This window comes from Homalodisca vitripennis, chromosome 3 (assembly GCF_021130785.1).
Source record: "Homalodisca vitripennis isolate AUS2020 chromosome 3, UT_GWSS_2.1, whole genome shotgun sequence".
NCBI classification, from domain to species: Eukaryota; Metazoa; Arthropoda; class Insecta; order Hemiptera; family Cicadellidae; genus Homalodisca; species Homalodisca vitripennis.
Genome location: NC_060209.1, coordinates 47,277,448 through 47,301,996, shown reverse-complemented (window position 1 = coordinate 47,301,996; position 24,549 = coordinate 47,277,448). Strand labels below are relative to the sequence as shown.

Genomic DNA, 24,549 nt, shown 5'->3' with positions numbered 1-24,549 from the left:
AATTTATTTCTCATTATATTTTCTGGATTTTTACTATAATGTAAAAAATTGATTTTTTATTATTACAAATATATGTTAAAGTAAAATTAGGTATTAAAGATCAATAAAACATAACCTCTGTTTTTTTAAAGTTACTGTACAAAAACAGCGGTATTTCACAATATTTTTTTGTTATGAGTCCAACGTCTGTATAACAATAAATATTATGTTGTTATAAGAAATTATAAGAGTTTTAAGCAACACTTTAGTGCCATAGCATTATGCAGTGTTCTCTGTACATGTGTTTGAGTAATACCTTTGACTGTATTTGTTACATAGAAGACAAATTTTTCATACAGATGTAGTGTGCTGAGGTATGAGGGATTATTTCCGTTAGTTCTGAGTTCCGACACTGGAGCTGTCACCACATAATTTTGATTGTTACTGTTTAAATATTTTTTACCTGAGTCTCTCACTCCACATGGCAGTCCCGAGTGCCCACTTTTTCCGTGCTTCGATTTATAGCATTGGATGAGTATCTCTTGTGTAACTAATACAAGCAAAGGTAATATTAAGAGTCACATACCAAAACACCAAATACACTTACTAAAAATGCAGAAGTATTGTTGGGTGACTCTTTGTATTTTATAATGCACAACTTTTTATTTTTTTTAACAGATTTATTAGTAGAAAAACTAATTTCAAAAAATTCATTGCCAAGTTCAGGAAATTACATTTGTTTTGATTAATTTCATTGAATACTTGTAACTACTCTAAAATTTTAGTATACATACGTATATAGTCAAGTTAAAAACAAAATATTTATTTACCTTCAAAGTGGCAAGTTTCATGCCTTCCAACTGTTTCTTCATTTCCAACAAGACAGCTACGTGAGGCTGCCACTCATCCTTGGCTGCCCCTCCTTCCTTCATTGTCCTTACAAGATCAGCCTACAGAAAAATATGTACGATCGAAACAACAATTAAACTGTAAACTACTAGTAAGGCAATGTTTGTCCCACATACAACAATGAGCTTATAAATTACACAATACAAACAATAAAATATTAAACATGAATAAGTCATACTGTTAGAGCAGAATTTATGTGGAAGTGTGTGTTGTGTAACTGGTTGTTTCACTTGTCAAGCCAGAATACTTATAATTATTCACCAAGATATAAAATTGATTCCAGTTTAATGTTATCTCTGGAATGGTTTGGTGTATTGTAAGGTGTCAGTGACTTGAACACAAGTTTACTAAATCTTGAACTGTATTTAAATTTCATTTAAAAAAATTAAATAAATATTTGAATTATTGTTACATGATATATGGGTAATATCGTCTCAATCTATTTCAACACCTAGTAGCTGAGATTAGTTTAGGAAATTTGGAACCGAATGAAGTTCTAATAATTGATTACAAATTTTGATTCTATTATCAGCACATGTGTAAGGCTCGAAAATAACCTGTTAATAATCTGAATTTTAATAAGTTCTTTAAATATATTTTACCATAATTACCTGAAAGTTAAAAGTATTTTTGTTTATAATTAGTGTGGTTAGTTGATTATTTACACAGCATTTACAATATGAGGTTTAACTATTTTATTAACAAGTAAGAGGTTGCACCTGCGGCAGTTTGCCGGAATTTTTTAAAATTCTTTAGTATTATTATGATTAACAAGATCCTTAGGAACTCGTCTTATTTTCTCTTATGTATTTCTCCACAAGGGCTTGACATCTGTTTGTCTTTTTCTCACTCTTTTCAAAATAACTAAAATTTTGTTGCACCCTGCACCCAATTTGGCAATATTTCTTTATACAGTCAAATTTATAAATACAATCACTGACTTATAATAAATTCAAGTTCCATTTTACATGTTGTTCTTTTATTAGACACACTTTCTTTTGAAGTACAAACAAATTTTTATTTACATGCTTAAAAAAGTACAAGCTGCAATTTCCTTAATATACAACCTTCAGCGTGGTTCACTTTTTAACACATTTTATGTGATAATTTACAAACATTACAACTTAGAACTTTAAAAGCATGCAATACTCAATTTATGCTTTAGTACATGATTTCTGGTATATCTACTATGTATTAGTGGCTAGTTTTTATATTAGTTAATTATCAAAATTACACTGCAATTGGTCTTTTTAGATTACGTAATAATCAGCAACATATCACCTCAAAGAATTAAAAATAAAACGTTATGACGACCAGTAAATCTGATTAAATGTGACTTTATATTTACTACACTAGTATGAGATCATTTTGTAAATATGATGAATGTTTAAAGTAGATTTTATGTATTTACAAAATAATAATATCTAAACAACTAATTGCAGCTTGAAGATGACCTAAGGGCAAAATTGAAAGAAATTATAACTATAGAATCCAGACCTAAAAATAATTGTTACTAATAAAGTATTAAAACTCAAATAAAAATTACCTGTTTTTTCACAGCTGCTTCCATCTTTTCCAGAGAATCAATGGTTGGGTCCACTGCGGGTATTTTCACAGAAGGTGGTGTCTGCTGTCGCCCTGCAAACCTTTTCTTGAGTTTGTCCACTGTAGAAGGCTCTATCTTGGCAAACAGTGGGACTGGCTGTAAATCATAATGATCAGTATCATACACAGCTGGTTGTAACTATTTAAATAGCAACCAACTGAGGGTGAAAAGTATTTTCATTAACAAATTTGTATCATATAATCTAATATACTGTTTAGGAGTACTCAACATAAGTTAAGATATTATGATACATATTCCATGATTTCTTATGAACGTGATGCTACTAAATGGCTAAATGCTTCTGATTATTACAGTGAGAACCTCAACTGTTGTAAATTATAAAATACAGTTCACATTTATCTATGTATAGGCCTAGATCCCTATCAACATCCAAAGTTATTATAACATGTTTATACACTACACAGTAGTGTATAAACATGTTATAATAACTGTTTATAATGACTTATAATAACTTAATGACATAAAGGATGTTCAGAAAGTAACTTCTGTTGTTGCACAGCATAAAGACCACCACCATTTTCAAATCATTATGTACAGTAGTTCAGTCTGTTATGTAAGACATACTCCTTACATATTCTAGTTATAACCTAAAAATAACAAATTGTAGACTTTATAAGATTTGTACAGACTAAAGATCTCTCTCATCCGATATTTTTTATAAATTGCATTCAGATTATATCCCAACCATTTCATTGATGGTGAGGTACGTCATACGTAGGATTTTGTCAAACAATCCAATGAAAGCCTGCCAAACTTTGACATCAAGAAATCAAATGAATATGATTTTCGGGATGCAAGGGCAACTTACATGGAGCATGTTATGACCATCACTTCTGAAATTTATAAAACTTTGAAAAGACTAAGAAGAGTAGTCCAAAACAAAACATCGTAGCCTTCTCACATCTGGCATTATCTTCCAGCACAACAAAAAAAATAAACTTGGCTAGTTCAGATTTATAATTTTAGAATTCCTTATAACCCGGACTTGGCTTCTAGTGATTTTATTAACATATATGAAGAAATGGATTGCATTCTGGTATGTTGAAGTTCATTGGTGGAGCATTGAGATAAAATTTGTTTTATACTTTTTGTAAATTTGTTTGTAAAACTAAGAATAAATGTTGCATAAAACTTTTTCATATATAACTTAAACCAAGAACTGGCAACTAAATTACCCCTATTAGCAGGCCACTTTTTCAGGTTTTACAAGGGTATTTCATAAAAAAATATAAGAAATACTAAAAATTATTAGATGTTGCATTGTCTTATATCATTTTTTTATTAAAATTTGTATTTATTACCATGCATACTTTTATAAGTAAAATTCTTTTTTTTATTTGAAACATTTTTATGAATTTCTTTTGTGGTAGTGGGGATGGGGACCATACCTACAGAAGTAGGATATTTGTACTAAATCAAAATTCCAAAATATAAAAACTATTAATACATTTCTCTAGTTTCAGAAAATATATAGTTTAATGTCCTTATTTAATAATTTTTTATTTTTATATTAATACAACTTGCAACAAAGCACTTTTTACGAAAATTTACATTACCCTGGTAACATACTAATATTACAACAGTATTAGCTGTTCCTTACATGGAACAGTATAATATAACACATCAAGAGTTCAGCAATAACATATAATTTATCAATAACAAGTACAAGTACAAAACTATCATAACTCATCATATTTATGAATCCAGAAAGCATAAATTTTCTCATATGTCAAACTTTATATCTTCAAAGTTGGAAGCAATGTTCAAATTTTCTTCTCATTTGAAAAATAAAATCTTATTTATCCACTAAACGCATTCTGCATTGTGAACACATACACCTATTGTTATAAAAATGTATTTACAAAAATGTACAATTATAAATATAGTTTCGGTTGGGGCACTGAGATCTTACACTGGACCTAATCAGATTCACATCAACCGCTGTCATGGTCTACTGGTTCACTTTGTAACAACTCTCTTATATCACTAGATTGGTCTAAATAGGTCCTATCCATTTAAAATGGATATAATGTTGCATGCATATAAAATAAATAAAAATTGCTAAAATACAAACTTGACACTCCTAACCTAGGCCTACATAGATTACAAAACTTGGGTTATTTTGTTACTTTCAAAACATGTTTATACCACTTGACTAAATAATAACTTCAAATAATATAGCAACAAGAAACATAAACTAACTAACTAACCAATACGTGAACAACAATAGAGAAATGATAAGAATGAAAATTAAATATGATATTCTTCTTGTCTCCGACTTCAATCAAAAGTCGAAAAGTACTGAACTTCATACTAATCAATGCATTTATTTCTCCACTATTGAATGCTACCACTACTTTTGTCAAAAAGCATTATAGTTACTTTATAAAGTGGCTTTTTGCCGTGATGTTTGACCGTCACTGCAGTGACGGTCACCAGTTGTTGAGAGAGATAGACCGTCACTGCAGTGATTATCACCAATACCTGGGTTTTTTAAACCAGTTTTAAATGAATGGACAATTAGAAAAATTAAAATAATAGGAAAAATCTTCATTCAATTCCTCTCAAATTTGTGCTAAGAGCTAAATACATTATTTACTTATATAAATTTATATTTACTTTTCCTTTCAAAATAAAAACTGAGCCCTTTTATGTCACAAAGTTTTAAAAAATATACAAAATAATTTAAATAGATGGATGGTTCACGTACTTTTCCAATGCGATGTCCTGGAGCAAGGATTTGGTAGACATGGTCGGACAACACAAACATGTCCTTGGGTGCATTGATCTGAGCAGCCATAACCTCCGAAGTCTGGGGCATGTAGGGCTTCAGCAAGACGGTGAGTAGACATGCGATGTTGCTGGAGACTGCAACACACGTCCTAGCTCTCACCCTGTCAACATTACACTGTATTTATTAATAACTCATGTCCTTGGGTACATTGATCTGAGCAGCCATAACCTCCGAAGTCTGGGGCATGTAGGGCTTCAGCAAGACGGTGAGTAGACATGCGATGTTGCTGGAGACTGCAACACACGTCCTAGCTCTCACCCTGTCAACATTACACTGTATTTATTAATAACTCATGTCCTTGGGTGCATTGATCTGAGCAGCCATAACCTCCGAAGTCTGGGGCATGTAGGGCTTCAGCAAGACGGTGAGTAGACATGCGATGTTGCTGGAGACTGCAACACACGTCCTGGCTCTCACCCTGTCAACATTACACTGTATTTATTAATAACTCATGTCCTTGGGTACATTGATCTGAGCAGCCATAACCTCCGAAGTCTGGGGCATGTAGGGCTTCAGCAAGACGGTGAGTAGACATGCGATGTTGCTGGAGACTGCAACACACGTCCTGGCTCTCACCCTGTCAATATTACACTGTATTTATTAATAACTCATGTCCTTGGGTACATTGATCTGAGCAGCCATAACCTCCGAAGTCTGGGGCATGTAGGGCTTCAGCAAGACGGTGAGTAGACATGCGATGTTGCTGGAGACTGCAACACACGTCCTGGCTCTCACCCTGTCAACATTACACTGTATTTATTAATAACTCATGTCCTTGGGTGCATTGATCTGAGCAGCCATAACCTCCGAAGTCTGGGGCATGTAGGGCTTCAGCAAGACGGTGAGTAGACATGCGATGTTGCTGGAGACTCCAACACATGTCCTGGCTCTCACCCTGTCAACATTACACTGTATTTATTAATAATTCATTCTTTTACAGATCATTACGGACGATGGATAATTTAAACTTTAAAGTATAACAGGATTTAAACATTTGCCATTGTTGTTATAAAAATAGAAATAGGTGCCAAATGATGTTTTGTGAGTCAAATGTTGTATTTTCTGTCTATTCTTCTAATTTGCTAATAATTCTGGCAGGTAAAGGCTTGATATGCACACAAATGTTTCATTGTCTTCATAGGAAAAATCCAGAGTCCGAAAACTTAAAAAACATAACTGATCTGATAATCATCACATGGGACGAAACTAGATTATATATTGTAAAAAAGTTTGTTTCAAACAGAACTAATTGAAACTTTATACACAAAATTAGAACCGCTTTTATTACAACAGCTAAATTAACTTTCTGTTGCGTTAGGATAATTTTGCTACCAATATTATAAAAGAATTTACTAAAACCAACAAAATCTCAAACAATAAAATTCTGATAAACGTTATGACTTTCTGATCAAGAACAAAAACGTAAGGTCCAAGACATCTGCCCCTTCTTCACCTCTTTCCAAGCTATTGCAGTCTTGTTTTTTATTACAGATGCCAAGCCGTCATGACACAGGATGTGTCGATATTGATCATTCTCTGGTCTCCACTTAACTTTTATGGTGTGTGCATAACGTGTTGAGTAGTGTGTCTGTATCACATATTGACAACACACTACATAAAACACACTGGACACACCAGAAATGATGTGGTTGAGTAAAATATCAATGCCGTACATTCCAGAGTGTACAGCAATAAACAGAATGGCGTAGGTTGGAAGGTAGGATGGTCAAACATTTTCAGCCTTACATTTTTGTGCTTGATCTCACATTTATATTCAGATTTTATTTGGTTAGGTTTTTTTGGTACCAATAATTCGTTTAAGTTCCATAGTTAAGATGTGCAAAAAAATGCATTGTTAGTGTTTAGAGTATGAAGGACACTTACTTGTCCTGCTCAGAGCCCTTGATGGCCTGCCAAGGCTCACACACTTGCATGTATTGGTTGGCAAGCCGTGCAACGGTCATAATGCTCATCATACCCTCCCGGAAGCGAGTACGGTCCATTGCTCGGTTATAGGCCCTCACCTCACGAGTCACGAGTGCCAGAAGAGTCCACTCCTCATCTGTCATCACCATTTCCGGCACTTTGCTCTCAAAGAACTTCTCACAAAACGTAAGAGCTCTGTAGAACACAAATTAAACATCAACAAAATATAAAACCATTATGTAAGACAGTTAAAATTACATTTCTAATCACTTGTTGGAATTTATTGAACTGAACGGGCATTCCAGTCAAGTAATAAATATATCAAAATGTTTACTTATTACTGCAAAGATATTAAATCCTTTATGAATTTCACAGAAGTCAGTTGACTACTTTTTCTCAATGCTTTGTTATGACAACACATTTTTGAGAAATTTAAACTTATTAGTAAAGAATTTATATTATCATTGTATGTCAGATCAGGGCCTCAATTTTCTTATCTGAACATTCAATTAACTGTTATTAAAAATATGATACACATTAAATTTTTGTGCACAGTCCAGACCGCCTCACTTAATATAAAATCTCCTATTAATACAGCGTGAATTTTGTATACGGACTGGAAAATTAATTTTACCCACTCAAAATATTAATCGGTTAAGTTTACAATAATAGTACAGTGTTGAAAACCAGTCTGTGACAGTTTACTATTAAAATATGTTTTTAACAACCTACTATTTTTATGTTTATAGTTTTATATGGTTACAATTTCAAATTCAATTTAACAATTTATTTTTGCTTTAACCTACTGTTACAAGGGAAAATACTGAATCTAGAAATCAGTTTGACCGAAATTACCTGTTGACGAAATTACCCAAGTTATTGAGAAGCTCGGAGTTGTTCTTGGTGGCCAGGTCCAGCCAAGAGAAGGATGAGTCCTGACTCTCGGGTCTCACGTACAACAAGTAGAACCGGAAAACATCGGCCGGTATGCCCGTGTCTCTGGCATCATTGCCGAACACTCCCACCCCTCTAGACTTAGAGAACTTGCCATCTTCATAGTTCAGGTACTCTGCAAAACATAATGTTTCATTTATTTTACTACTAGCAATAACATACAGCTTCACAGACATTTTCAAAGGCCTTGCACGTGTATGAGTACTTCTGGTTTGAGTGAATTATATTTCTGATGCTAATGAGTTGTGTTTGCCTTGTTGATACGATCAAGAAAATATGTCACAAAGTGTATATTTATAACTATTATGTTTAACTCGGTCTCAGTACTTTTTGTGCCTTGTTTTCCTAATCAAGAAAATATATATAATATATATATATATATATATATATATATATATATATATATATATTATATATATATATATGTATTATTATATATATATTATATATATATATATTATATATATATATATATATATATATATATATATACATGCACAGGTCTGAAAAACTACTTCACATGTCATAAAGCATCTACTTTTGGCAATTGTAATTTACTTCCAGTCTATGATAGGTCTGGTTCCACGATTGAGTTTGCTTTGTTGCCCTAATCAAGAACGTTTATAAGCACGTCTGAGAAGCATACTTCTGTCAAAAGACAAATAAGTTGGGTTTTATAGTAAAAGTTAAATAGTAACTTTATATTCTATATCTGATAACATTACAGTACTGAGCACGCACTGCATATTAAATATTGCTAAAAAATTAAATCAAAGAATGTCTTTATTTAACAGGTGGAGTTAGGGTTATCACGCTCTCTCTACCATTCAATCTCATATCATATTCAATAAATTTACAATAGTTTAATACTAGTACAGTAAATTATTAACTTGTACTTTAAATAAAGAATAACAAAATGACTTAACTTAAATGAACTTAAACTAAAAAAATCTATACAGAGTGAGTTTTATGTCCTGGCACACCTGGATATAATTTAAACGGCCCCGAGATATCTATGTGAAACCTTGACCCTACCTATTATAACATATTTTTTTAATTTTTCAAGTTGTTGAAAATTCTGCCCCCCTTTAGAAAAGGGGGGTAAAGGGGGGCAACTAAACATTTTCAAATACACACCCCTCATTTTAAAGGGAATATAAAAAGAAATCCAATAATGCAAACTAGAGGTCTCTACGTTTATTTTAACAGATTTTATGACAAATTTACAATAATAAAATCAGTAACTGTCTTGTCCTGTTTATCGTAACATGAGTCAACACTAACGCAAATTCTAAAAACAGTTACCTGTTTTAATGTAGCAGGTGTTCAAACTGTTCACCTTCAGCTGTTAAAAAATTAAAAAATATGTTATAATAGGTAGGGTCAAGGTTTCACATAGATATATCGGACCGTTTCAATTATACCCAGGTGTGCCAGGACATAAAACTCACTCTGTATATTAAAATAAATTGAAAAAAAAACTTAAAATATAAAAGAAAATGCTTTAAATATATTTTTTAATATAACAAAATTATAAATTTCTGTGGATAAAAAGGTAGGTATTTTATGTGAACCTATTCTAAACCAAAGAGAGATAGAGAGAGAAATATTTTTATAAACAATTTCAGTAACAATTAAACTATTTTAGACTAGTTGAATTTCTTAGCTTTTCAGTTAACACTCTTATTATGTAATGAATAATGGGACTCTCTGTCATTTTGAAACCGATGTTGATTTTATGTTGTTTCCTCGATTAAGAATATTTATATACATACGTAGGTCTTAAAAGCTTATTTCGGTCAAAAAGTGTACACACCTGTGGTCATTGTAGTTTATTCCAGTCTAAAATAATTGTGTACATCTAAAAAGCCTACTTCAGTGAGAAAACAACTAAAGTTTTAAAGTAACTAAGTTTTATGGTATCATATAAAACTTTTGATCTTTATCTTTAAATTTACATATGTTTTATTTCAAAAAAAGCAAAAGTAGACTTGCTGTAAGAGGTCATATTATAACATAGTTAATGCGTCAAAAATAGCTTAGTGCCATTTCAAATTTGTGTAAATCTGTTGATAATCACTTAAAGACAGTTGCAGGGTTAGCACATTTTTTTATTTATAATTAAATTTAGGGCAAATTGTGCATCCTCATTCTCAAGTCATCAAAGAAATTTGTAATACCAGAACACAGGAATAGGAACAAGCGAGCTTACCTGTTGCACAAACGTGTCGAACATTGGTGTACCCTCTGTCCACGGACATGAGGGTGGCAGGAAACATGATGCTGTGGAAGGGAACATTGTCCTTGGCCATGAACATGGAGTACTCCACCTCAACCTGAGGGTTAGGCTGCCACCACTGCTTCCACTGATCTGTATAGCACTTGGTCATACTGATGTAGCCTATCGGAGCATCAAACCACACGTAGAACACCTATTGTACCAAATACTTATCAAACCACTCAAAATAATGTTTTTCTTCATTTGTTTTAACCCTTAAAGCGCTAATTTAAATTACTGTCAAACGCTAAGACATACAAAAATGTTTTTTTTTTTTAATTTCCCAATGCTAATTGTTTCATATTCCTTGGTACTACCTTTATAAGAAAACATAATAAACATGTAATATTACATATTTTTGAGAATTTTATACGCACGAAAACATTTGAAATTTTGAATAAACTGCATTGCAGGGTAATGAACATAGGAACACTATTTGACAGATTACATTACATTTATAGAGGTTATTTATAATGAGTAAATTGTAACTGAAGTTTCTGTATAATTAGTATATAAAAATAAATAAGTTCAGTATAAGATTTTGAAATGTAATAATATGAAATTCAACACAAACATATTTATACGATAGCCTACAAGGGAAATGAAACAAATATTGTACTTATAAACCTTATTTATTTAGAATAAATAAACTGGACTTGTATGGTGAAACTGGTATAAAATACAAAATAAATAAGTGAAAAAAAATATTACACATAATATACCAAAAATGCGCTCAAACTACGTTGTTCGTAGTAATCATTTGGATCATCTAGAATAGCCATTATAATAAAAAATTATACTAAATGTTATTAAAAACAAACTAAAACACTATTATAATAACAACGGACTGATTCAAAACACTTTGTTTAACAATATAACCAACATACGACCAACACACGCGTAGTTAAACAGCTGAATGAAACGAACGCGTCTGTAGGCGTATGCCGCGTCACAGGCCATACAAAAAATGGCGGCGATTGCTTTCAACCCGAGTAGATACCGTTACAACGTCCACCAACGGTGACAAAGCGTTTTGTCTAGTCCCGACAGTCGTAAGGAACATCAACCTGCTCTCTTACGGAAGTTTTAAAAACTAATTCTTTGCCGTTTCAAAAGTAAAGCTTTTGCGTTTGTAGACGTTATCCGCGTTTAAAACATCGGCAGTTCCGCGTCTATAGGCGTTAGCCGCGTTGGAAGGGTTAATTTATTAAATTACTATACTTACAGTGAACCTTTCATAGTTGAAACAGACGAATTAACTATATTGAAAATTAACAGCAAATACGTGCATCTTTGGTTACATTTGTTAAGTCAGCCACATTTAGTCTAGACTCTTGTTCTATGTTCTAAAGTCTATTATTCATTCAAAGCATGTAATTGCAGGGTATCTAAAGTACTGTGTAGAAAATACTGGTTCTGGGGCTCTACGTTCCAGTTTGATAGATCCTAATAGTAGAACTGAACTTGTAATTTATCTCTAGATGATATGATGACTTTCTTAAAAAATCTGTTGGGAATCATATAGGCATGACTGATATTGTATGTGAACAGAGTTGTTTATTACACAAACACAGTACAATAGCTAAATTAGAAATCTATCTACCACAGACAATATTACCTTTTGCTCAAATCCTGCCAGAGGTACTGGTATTCCCCACTTGAGGTCTCTGGTGATGCACCGAGGCTTCAGTCCTTCCTTCAGCCAGGACTTGGTTATCATTTCAGCATTCTGGGTCCATCCAGAGGAAGTTTGATTCACCCAGGTTTGCAATCTAGGAGCTATCTACACCAAACAAGGAATCAGTAATATAATATTTCTGTGTTGTTGTTACAAGTTAAGATGGTTAACAAGAACACTGTATCGATGATCTCTCAAGTTATGCTTTTATAGAACTGTTATTCTACAATATTTAACAATTTACAGAAAGTTAGTTTGAGTGTTATAAAAATTAAACTCACATTTTCTGTTTTTCATATTTTTCTATTTTAGTTTTTTTTTTACTTTTGTTGCTATTTTTATTATTTTAGGTTTCTTACTAATGTAAGAAATGTTTATCTCCTCCTACTGTTTGAGTGATTTCTATACCAACCATGTAATAATTTTTAGGCTCCTGCACACAGGCTATCAATAGAGTGATTTCTGAACACCCCCATGGTTGAGTGGTCAGGTCATACCTCAATTTTATTTCAGAAAGACACCTACCAAACTCCCAATGCTAAAAGTCAGGGTATTAGGGTTAATTGTAGTTAAAAATAGTTTCTGTGCTTCTAGTAATGATCATATGCACCATAAATATCTTGAATATGAGTTTTTATACAGGATTTTCTCACTGTCCAACAGTAATGATAAAGAGTTAAGTTCCTAAAACAAAACCAGTTTACACTATACCTAGTGGTCTTTCTCTGTATATTATTGCTGCTGGTTAAAGTACTTCCACAAATGTCAGTACCTGAACTTCTTTTGACCTTTCAGGAGATAGGTCTTAAAATAACAGTTGAGATCCTAGAGTCCTTCGATACAAAGTTAAGGAATTTATTATTTACAGAGCAGGATATGACAAAAGAAACTCCTTAAATGACCTTAGTTATAGTTTGTCTAGTTTTCCCAATCTGTTCTCAAGTCCTCAGATTCTGTCAAAGCCTGCACGAAAAGATATTGTTTTAAAGCGAGCAATCGCTGTAAAGGGCCTCCTCTTCTCCCTTAAGGAACTCTTAGCAGTGTAATTCTCACTATTACGATTCAAGTACCCATTGATACGTCCCTTGAACATATGAGACAGAAATTACACTTTATATCTGCTTCATGGTCCGTCCACTGTGAGGAAAGGCCTTTGGGATCTCCAAGTAAAAATCAGCCTTAAGAGCAACAACTGAAGAGGTAAAGCACTTCCACAATGATGAGAGGACCATTTTTAGTTACTTTAACAGTTTCCATAGCAGTCAATTTGTTTTAATTTCTCTTGCCATATATAATAATATTGGAATTAGAATTTTTTGTAACTTGGACTAACCCATCATCCATTTGATTAATATCATTGAATAACTAAGTCTGTGAGTTTTAAGAAATACTTCTTTAACATAATCGTAAAAGAACATAAAATATAAATCGTGCTTATCGTACAACAAAACTGAATTCTTAAGTTAATAAAAATATACTGAAATTTATGATTATCTGATTTATATTTATAACTATTATATTCAATAACAGTTATAACTATTCATGGACTGAAAAAGATCTAACGGTAACAACTTAACGTAATATATACATTTTGTTTCACATTTTGTGTGAAAATCTCATGTCTCGAGGAAAATCTGAGAGAGCAATATGAATTTGTACCCAACTTACCTTAGGGAGGTCCAGGAATATCTGCTGAGACTGTTGTACAACCGGCGTTTTACTACACACTTTACAACGAGGCTTGATCAGTTCTGTAGCGTTGATCAGTTGGCCACACTTATCGCACTGATCACCTCTTGCGTCCTCATACCCACACTTGGGACAGGTGCCCTCCACGAACCGGTCAGCCAGAAACCTACAGTTCCCATTTGTGTTACAAGTAATACTCTGGTACTAAAATACCACTTTTAATTGTAATTCAACACAATACACAATTTTTTATTGAATTTTAAGGTGTACGAGGTCTGTCTAAAAAGTATCCGACTGCTGACCAGTTGGCGGCCGCGGCGTAACCGACCGGCTCGAACCAGTTATTGGAGGGGAGGGGCAAGCCTACTCCTTCCCACATTAGGCATTGAATACGATCCAGTCACTCAGTGAATCATAGCGCTCTGTTCCGTACAGTACTGCCGTGTGTGCGTCGCACTTCAATACGACTAAACGTGTTGAGCAGCGCATTTGCATTAAATTTTGCCAAAAACTTGGCCATTCAGCATCAGAGACAATTACTATGATACGGAAAGTTTATGGTGACGTGTCTATGGGTGATACACAAAAAAAAAGAGTGGTTTAGGTGGTTTAAAAATGGCCGCATATCAGTGAAGAGTGATGACCGATCTGGCAGATCTTCAACGGCCAGAAACGCTGAAAATGTTGAACGTGTTGACATCATGACATCAACAAACTACGACAGCCTTCCTACAGTCCTGACATAGCTCCTTGTGACTTCTGGCTATTTCAGAAATTAAAAATTTCTTTCAAAGGAAAAAGATTTGACGATGTTGAACAAATAAAACAAAATGCGACAAAGGACCTGTTAGCCATTCCGCATGAATGGCTTTAAATGAATTTAAGGAGTGTTTCCGGAAGTAGGAGGAGCGTTGGAATAAGGTAGTGGCTTGTGGAGGGGAGTACTTTGAAGGGGACCAGATTGCCCATTGCCACCGAGTAACGTCAGTTCATGCCAGACGTCAAGGTCGGATACTTTTTGGACACACCTCGTATGATGGTGTATTGGAGATTAAAATATATTCATGCACACATTTTGACTCCTAATGTTCTAAATCGGTTTTACTTCAATGCTTACGTAAACCAATACATGAGTAATTGTTCACCAGTATCAAAACTTGTTCAAAATTATTTGTTCTACCATCTTTGCCTTATCTTCTAGCGGATTTTATACAACTGCGGCAGCAATCACTAAAGTGTTTATCACTTAGCAGTTATTAATGGTATCAGATACACTAATCTCTTCTGCCATCAAACAAGAATTTAAGGTATCAGTTTGTCCTGTTGTGAGTTGGACAAGTCTCAATGTCTACTGCAAGATGGCTTGCATGTCTGGATAAGACGGAACTGTGCAGTCAGAGCACAGTGACCGAGACCTTCACATCCTGTCTGAAATATGTAGAACATTTTGTCTTGTTTTATAATTGTTTTAATGGATAATTAATTCGTACTAGGTAGGGGCAGTTAAGGGTTGTGGCTGATTCTATCAGTCAGTGACATTTTCCCAATTTATTTGAACACTGTGTAATTATTACATTTATTTCTAACAGGTCTTGGTAGGTGATGACGGAGACACTACTGAAAAACTTAATATTTATTTAATGAATAGGGCAAGTAATTCAGGTTGTGTTAGTGTTAAACAGTTAGTTAGTAGTTGCAACAGTGTATCACAATTATGTAGTAATAATAATCAATGCTGGGAGTGATGGTGGGGTGTCAACTGGACAATCGATGCTTGGATGAAACCACAGCATTCTGGGCATCGGCTTAGCACACGATGAGACCACTATCCGTCTTACAACTAATTGGATTAGGAGGATTACGAAACTAAAATACAAGTGGTTTCATAGGTCAGATTTCAGTTCTGCCATGGTCGTACTTGTAACATTTGCAACTCAACATCAGTGGGTTATAAAGGTAACAGATTTTTTTGGGACAAATGCTATCATTCAGTGACACAAGAAATCAGTAACACTTTTTTCAAGCCCTGCAACCTGGTCTTTTCATCTCCAGGTGGAAAACTAGTCTGACATATGACTACAATCTATATTAAAACAGACAAATCATACCATGAAAAAATGTTCATGAGGTTGGCACACAATATGGAAGATATGGTTACGAAATTCATATGTATGACAATTTTTTGTATGATTCCCATATTTTCCAAAAAATCCTGTTAACTTTACAATCTTTGAATGCTCAAAAACAAACTGGCTTAAACAACAGACATGTTAGCAGTTTGGCCATAAACGTTCAGCCATAATTCAAATCAGCTGGCAGCACAAGTGTACCATAAATAAGAGTGGAAAGTGTTATTTATTCATTTTGATTTCCTTTAATATCCTTGAACAGTTTGAACTGACATCAAAGTAAAGTAAATTGGAACATTTTTATCCCTAAAAAAGCAACCCTCTCTTCAATTCAACTCAGTAAAGGCTTCTAAATATTGTTCTGTAAAAGAATACCTCATGATATATTTTATTTTACACCTTAACATAATACCATTCAATACAAAATTATTGTATAATATTGTACAGTGAATGGCCCAATTATTACAATTACAAAAGACATAAATTAATCAAGTTAACAGACCTATCACAATTTTTACATAAAAGCTGGTCCATGTACTGGGTGGTTGTGAAACCGTTCTTGTGGCAGCCCAGAAACAGATCTTGAACTATCCTGAAAGAAAACAATGTACATTATCAATGTTTATATTAAAGTATTTACACAAATAATTAATTTAAAATCAATTAAAGCCATTGTGGATCATTGATAAAATGTCTTGTCAAGCAGTAGTTGAGCCTAACAGTGACAAGCTCAGGTTGCAAAAGCGATCCGCATCTAATTTTATTCCCTAATAGATCTTAAAATGTCTTATAGGCTCTTTGAGAGAGTCATTACTAGTCTACTGAATGTTTCTAACAAAATTCTCTCTTTAGTTTTTTAAACACATTTTAAAAATAAAAATATGTGAAGAAGTTGAAGAATCAGCTGAATTTATACCTCCATTGTATTGGTCTCGTGTATTATTATGTAAAGTAAAAATAATATAAACACCAAGTATTTCGATGTGGCATAGCATTACTGTTTTGATGCCGACACCAATGTGTAAATTAATCCGTGCCCACTGGCATAAGCAAAGTCTAACAAATCAATCTGCAATGAGGAAATCTCCTTACATTAGAAGTAGACTCAAAGGATGTAACAATTGTCAAAGTTCACAACATAAGTTTAAATGATACTGACTCTGTCTGCTGAGGAGTGGTGGTGCGAGCGACCGAACAAGTCAAACTGAATGTTGAACCAAGCGTAGATGTCTCGGTGGATTTCAAAGTACTTGTCGCAGATCTGTCGAGGTGTGAGTTTTTCCTCCAAAGCCTTTGTTTCCGTGGCAGTGCCATATTCATCTGTACCACTGATGTACAGAGTGTTCCAATTACGCAAGCGGCTGTACCTAAAGTTGTCAACAAAAATAATAATTGAGAGCTTATAATATAATATTCATCAACTACACTACAAAGCCTCACTTAATTTGTCCATGGGAACATAGAAAAAATTACGAAATGGCCAGACCAATCAAATACATGTATTAATTAATAAATATTGATCTTAATGTATAACGCACAGATGAATGTATAATATTATTTAAACAATGTTATTACGATCATTTTATTCAAAAGACACAACTTATTAAATGTGTTTAATAATTACATCATCATCAGTGCTCTGCAAACAAACATTTTCGTTCTATATTTTGAGGCACAAAGGTATAGATATTGGTCTGATAAATATTTTATCACAAAATCAGTTCTATGAAATAAAATATTTTAATAGAAATTGTTATATTTTGTTTAACGAATTTTTTTTTAAATTTATACTATATGGGCGATTTACAGAATACATGTGAGTCCTATTTATAATATTTTCTTTGAAATTACTAAAAGCTAAGTACTTAATGCACAAAAAACCACAATTAATCTCTTATTTATGGTTTGATGGATAAAACAGCTTATTTATTGTTTTCAATTTCAATTGCAAGCAACCAAAAGTTAGCAAAACAAATGAAGAATTGTTTTGGAAATTAATTTATGATCTAGAGTGTGTGACAAAGATTCATGGCCTTGGGCCCAGACAAACATCCTGCAACTGATCCTATCAAGCCCAGATTACAGGTAGATAAATGTATTATTAAATGTTTTCCATCTAACAATAAAACAGTAGCACCTCAATCATCGATCACCTACTTGACCAGATGATGGTCAGAATGCTAAAAAATTTGGATAATCAGGGAAGAATGAATTAAGCCATTTACTGGCATAAACACTATGTATTTCAGTCAAAAAATACCTTACTGTAACTTAAGAATATACAGTTTACTGTACTACAGTTAAATACATACAGAAAAAAATGTGTTTATGTTTTAACTAAAGAATGAAAACATGTTTAAACTACTTGAAAATATCATGATGCTATTTGTTTCAATTTTTTAAACCTTAATTTCACTACTGCGTTATGTCACTTTTTTACCCATAACGTCTATGGCTGTTGCTGCTGATAGTTGTTCCAAGCAGTTTAGGGCAATCTCGAAGGCATCTTTTGCTTGCTATAGAACAGCTGATCTTTTCGTCTTCCTCTTTTTCTTATTCATGACTCCTCTTCTCTTCTCAGGAGTGTCTGCAGTTTTTGGTGTCTGGATTAGGCTTGATTTTAAGATCACCACTGGCATTGCTGCATGGAGCAAGGGTCAGTCTCTCTTAATCGCTAGTTTTTTTTTCTCGAGACAGTTTCAATTAATGAAACAAGAGTTTTTTTAGTAACATGTTATAGTTGAGGCCTCATCAATGTTAGAGTTGATCTGCTACAAGTTTATTTTCAGAAACAAATTTTTCTAACTTTTCATCAAACTAGCAGCATCATCATGGTATGCAAGTTTTTTTATTACCAAAAATAACAATTTGCCTGACACCGTGACAATTTCTATTGCCGGAGCTAACCCTCACTTGCTGTTAACTCAAGTTTCTTGACTACCAAATTTGTTGTACAACTGAATTGCTTTTTCTTAAAATATAGGCCAAGGCAGTGGAGACCATTTACGTCATTCTGGCAAAACTAAGAGTTCAAGTTTTGGTTTTTTTTACATTTTTTGGTTTTTAAAAATTTTCTTTTTCTACCATTATTGAATAAGCTTCAAAATTATTTTGGTTATTTTTCCAGTCTTTAATGGTTGTTACACCAATTTCTGATGCTAATTTAGCAACTGACACACCTTGTTTTGGTAAAAAAAATTTCTGTTCAATTGAACAGAACCATTAGCTATTAGCGAACTTGTAGCCATTATTACACTTTACAAAATGGCATTACTACTGTAGTTTGTAAAACTACAACACTACAGTAATTTTCATGAAACAATACTGTACACTGAACAGATTATACTACTACAGATTACAATAAAAATAGCACGACTCAGGCAAAGAAAGGACTGCAGATGTATGCTTATCATGACAGGAAAACAAATTAACAACAGGTAGAAGCGCAAAGAGACATGATCAGATGACCTGGGGAGTTGGATAATTGAAGTGCTACTGTAGTTAAGTTAGTTATAAATTTAATAGTAATAATTTAAGTAATGAATTAAGTAATTTAATAGTTAATAGTAAATAGTTTAGATTCCTATTATTAATTCATCGTACTTTGTTAATTCTTAATTAATTCAAAAAAATATGAATGGCAGCAGGGACCTTTTGTTTTTAGTACAAACATCACCCAAAATTAACATGTAATGAATATATAAAAACCAAATAAATATAAATATATATATAAGATATTTATAAATGGTAAACCTCAACTATACCTTGCAAAAACATCAGCTGAAAGAACACAACCAATGATGTTTCCGAGATGAGGAACATTGTTAACATAAGGCAGTGCTGACGTCACCAGTACATTTTTCTCTCCAGCCTTCGGAAGTCTATAAAAACATTCAACAATTAATCATCAACAATTAATCAATCAACTGTTTGAATTAAGAAAAAACAAGGTCAATATTATTTATCATCTTGCTTTAGCAAGTATGAATTGCGATCTAATAACTAAATTTTGATAATCAATGACAAACATTTGCTTCAAAAGTTTAAAAAAGTTAACTCTCCTGTGTAGCCCAAGACTACACTATGCCGATTGGGAACCAAAGTATTAAGAGGCTGAGACCATCACAAGACAAATGAGTAAATAAACCACGGACAAACCACCCCTTAGATTAATAATTGCAAATAGTTCCTATCTGCTCTGTCATTGATGTTGATCAAAACAAAGAACACTTTTATGCCATGGCTTTGGCTTAAGTGTTAAAGAGGAGAACTTCTCAACACCAATCTTGCCTAATGAACTTAACTTATTTAACTTTCATTTAAAGTAAACACATATACAATTTAATTGTAAACATGTCACAAAATACGAACATTCCAGCAAAATCCCAAAAATAAATAAATATTTAACGTAACTGTAGAAAGTGCACTTATTTACTCTTATTTCAGACTTTGTTTTGTCTGTTGTCACTTCCAAACCTTAATGATAGCATATTAACATGACCGCAGAGTAGCCAACTTAATCCTGTTGTAAGATCCTGCTGTCAGAGAAGCCAACCTATTCCTATCGTAAGGTCAACGCTTCAGTACATTCCTAAATATATAGCTATTAGCACTTTATTCTAAAAATAAGTATAGTTCATGTAAAGTTTTGCAAATACAGATAATTTTTTTTTTTTCTTTTTTTCAGAAGCACACAAAATTAATATAAATTTGTGAGCAAGAACCTGTAACACTTTATGTCTCTCTGTACAGAAACAAATTACACGTTAAATAATGAAATCTATAATTACAATATGATAAATACAGCTAAGGTATCACTTGTCCATATACAGACATGACTGGGATCTATTTACATCAAACAGTCATATGAGACAAATTAAAATAAAACCCAACAAAACAATATTGATGTGGTTAGTTTTTCATCTTTGTCGCCATATGAATTTCAAAGTGATCTCTCTGAGTAATGTACTTTTTCAAAGTTCACATAGATTCACATAGACAAACAACAGCGCTGCAATCCCTAACCTCACGGTGGAGGGAAGCAAGAGGGGTGAAGGTAGGTCAGAACCTGGCTCGACAGAGTGGTCTTTACTGATCTGACTGGTAGGTACATTGAGTGGTATGGTTTGATAAACTAGCCAAATAAACTAGGTTTTAACAGGTTCATGGTATAACAAGTTACGGGAAAAAACAGGTTTTAACAGATAAATATAATAACAGCCCGACAAAACCCATTACAACTGGCTTTTCACAATAACCGCAGTAAATAAATTGTGCAGCAGACAGGCCAGCGAGTGTTACCATGCAGCTATCTGTTGCCCCTCCCCGTTCTCATAAACAAGAAAGCAAATGTATGTTTTTAAGTAAGTAAGGATATATGAATAATAATTAAAGCAGTATACGCCTTGTATTGTGCACTACTCAGAACAGCAAATCTATACTGTTGAGTAATGCAGTGAGTTCTTATAATAATTGCCACTAGGAGAGGGTTAAGTTTGAAAACAATATTGAATGCATGATCAAAAACAAATCAATTTGAAGTTATTTACTTTATTTATTCAACAGAGAACAGATCAAATGAAAGCCAAAGACAATACAAATACAAAAAGCTAACAAATCCATCCCAACACTAAATTCCATCCCTGTTTCAACATCTTTTTTAGGATACACACAAAATTTTATCTTCCACAACTTAAACGTTTCTTACTTCAACATTGATCACTGTTTTGGTACACTTCAGGCCATGAGGATTGTAATATTCTAATAATTGTAAATGAACATTTCATTGTTCGAACATTTTCATTGTATGAGCATTTTTATTGTATTAACATTTTCATTTTGAACGAACTATGAAGCCACATAAACATTAAATTTGTCTGATGAGTATGCAATGAGGTGATTAAAAGTCAATGACAAATTACTCAACACAATTATCGTAAATACAAAATCACACACCAAACTATTAAAAGCAACACTGTCAAATCTGTAGACACATATGTATATAAATTTGACATGTAAAATAAAACTTACAATTTCACAAATTAATACAGTACATCCAATATCTCTTCAATTTTCCTCTGAATAAGGTCAGAAAATAAATCAATAATTAAATTAGAAATCACACAAAACAAAATGATTACTTACACAGGGACTACAACTGGCTTCGGTTTAGGTCTCTCTCCCACTTTCGCGTTCCAGTACTGTTTCACCTCTTCTAATTCTGATTCCTTCACGGGCGGTTCTTTATTGGAAATCTTCATTTATAAAAATAAAACATACATATAGTAAACGAGAGAGCATTTAGTACATTTATTCCATCCTTTAAGTTCTGGGTTATAGGAAATGCGGTAGAATTAAATTTCTATATAATCCACTCATTATTGTATAATTCCGTTTTAAAACACAAAGTTACTCAACTAAAAGTATTTATGAATATTGTTTAACATGTTACTACAGCATCAAAATACTGTCTAAATAAAAAATGTCTTTTGTGGGTGTTTTGTGAACTAGAGATAAGTGACTGCTTCTAAAAGCCAGACTGTGTTGTCAGCCGTAGTAATGTTTCTGTGTAAGTGCCAGAATACTGTTACATTTTAACAAATAAATGTGTGTTATTTTATAAACTTTTGTACTTAACACAGACAGACTTAGAGAACACCCATTTAGAAGACTATACCCTCATCGAAAGCTTGTGTCGAGACAACCATCAAAAAGGGGAGGGGTTGCAATTTCGGTGAAAGATGAAAAATAACTTATGCAGTTTGACTTAGTGGAAACAGACACTGTCAGGAACTTGTCTGTGAGTTTCTCCAATGAAACTGAAAATGGAAAAACCAGCCATCTACATAATTGGAATCCACAGATCAAACACCAAATTTAATTAAGCCATAGACGTAAATAACACACACTCTAGAAACCATCCATCCCTACATGGATCAGCCCCATTGTGATCATGGGCGACATCAATGTAATTGGAAACAAACAGACAAAACACGAAATTTCAAGAAACCTTAGTCTTATAACACCAGAAGACTTCACCTACCACCTACTCGTCTTGCTTCAAACAGTGTTACTTCTATTGTTATGGTTTTTTCAAACCAACTTACTAGTGAACCAGTAGTCACTATCCTAAACACCTTTATCTCTGACCACACAGGACAAATGGTCACAATACGCAACCTCAAACCAAACCACCTAACAAAAGTACAATCAACAGACATCTCAATGACAAGAACCTTTCGCTTCTCCATAATCTATTGAAACAAGAAACATGGACTGACATCATAAACTCCAGATTAGCAGAGGAATCATATGAAAAATTTCTGGATGCTTTGACATACCACAGGGACATAGTCTGCTCTTAGATTCACACTCATAAGAAAACAAAATAAGACAACCTATTTCATATGACCAAGAAACAACAGAAAAGTGGAACCAATATTTAATAGCTCAAGAAGAATATTTACTGGCTGGGACATAAAAAAACAAAGCTAAAGCAACGGACAAGAAGAGAACCTATGACCTTCACCGATAGATCTAATGAAAATTCATAACATCCTTGAAAAATCATGAAAAAAACATGAAAGAAAACTCATCATTGTAATAAATAAGTCTGACAATAAAAGCAAAGCAATGTGGAGTGTTATTAATAAAGAAACGATGCAAAAACAACAACATAAACAAAATGATACAACTTGTTATATCATATTATTATATAATAAAACTCGTTAACCAAAATTTAAAAACGAGACAATACTCAGAACAGTAATTACCACCCAATCCTACCTTTTTTCAATTTCAAAACTTGTAGAGAAAATTGCACTGGCTCGACTTTTAAATTTTCTTAATCAAAACAATCTGTTCCCTGACAATAGGAGGTAAATCAACATCAACTGCCCTGGCAAAAATTGTTGAATATCTAACAGGAGCATTAGAAAAGGGAGACACAACTGCAATATTTGTAGACTTCACCAAAGGTTTCGATTGTCTAAGTCATGAAATGCTCCTCAAAACTCTAGAACGCTGAGGGATTACAGGAACAACTGCAGATTGGTCCAGGCTCTACTTAACAGGGAGAACTCAATCAGTACAAATAAAAAGTGCAGACCAAGGAGTAACAAAATAACTACCTCCAGACCATTGCCTGTTAATAGAGGTGTTCTGCAAGGATTGATACTGGTTCCTATCCTATACATTATCTTTGTCAGTGATTTTTCCGAGAACCTAAGGCGTTGCTCTATACTCATGTATGCAGACAATACGGTACTCCTGCTACAAAATAAACAACCTTGGAAATTGACTCATATATTGCCATAACCACAGCAATAGAATACTGTAAATCAAATGACCTGGTACTGAACCAAAGACCCAGAAACTAATAATGTGAAGGAAAAAGGAAGTGCTGGAATTACCAGAGGCTGAAAGAGTGGACAAAGTAATTTACTGCGAGTAGTACTTGATGGATTTCTCTATTGGAATGATTAATTTGATCAACTGTGTGGGAAAATCAGCACAGTTTTATACGTCTTAAGGTGATTAAAACAAGTTGCTAACCCAGAAGTAGCAAAATGTGCATACTATGCTTTC

At 33.2% G+C, this 24,549-nt stretch overlaps 1 protein-coding gene across 1 annotated transcript in view; it reads right to left on the bottom strand.

Moving 5' to 3' along the window:
• LOC124356865 (methionine--tRNA ligase, cytoplasmic-like) overlaps positions 1-24,549 on the bottom strand; it is a 43,979-nt gene that overhangs the window by 5,776 nt on the left and 13,654 nt on the right. Inside the window, 13 exon segments of the mRNA XM_046808140.1 lie at positions 810-929; positions 2,435-2,590; positions 5,226-5,409; positions 7,194-7,430; positions 8,091-8,304; positions 10,402-10,621; positions 12,086-12,250; positions 13,814-14,000; positions 16,466-16,555; positions 17,123-17,151; positions 17,153-17,330; positions 19,728-19,844; positions 22,108-22,217. Of these exon segments, the coding sequence (XP_046664096.1) occupies positions 810-929; positions 2,435-2,590; positions 5,226-5,409; positions 7,194-7,430; positions 8,091-8,304; positions 10,402-10,621; positions 12,086-12,250; positions 13,814-14,000; positions 16,466-16,555; positions 17,123-17,151; positions 17,153-17,330; positions 19,728-19,844; positions 22,108-22,217 (2,007 nt within the window).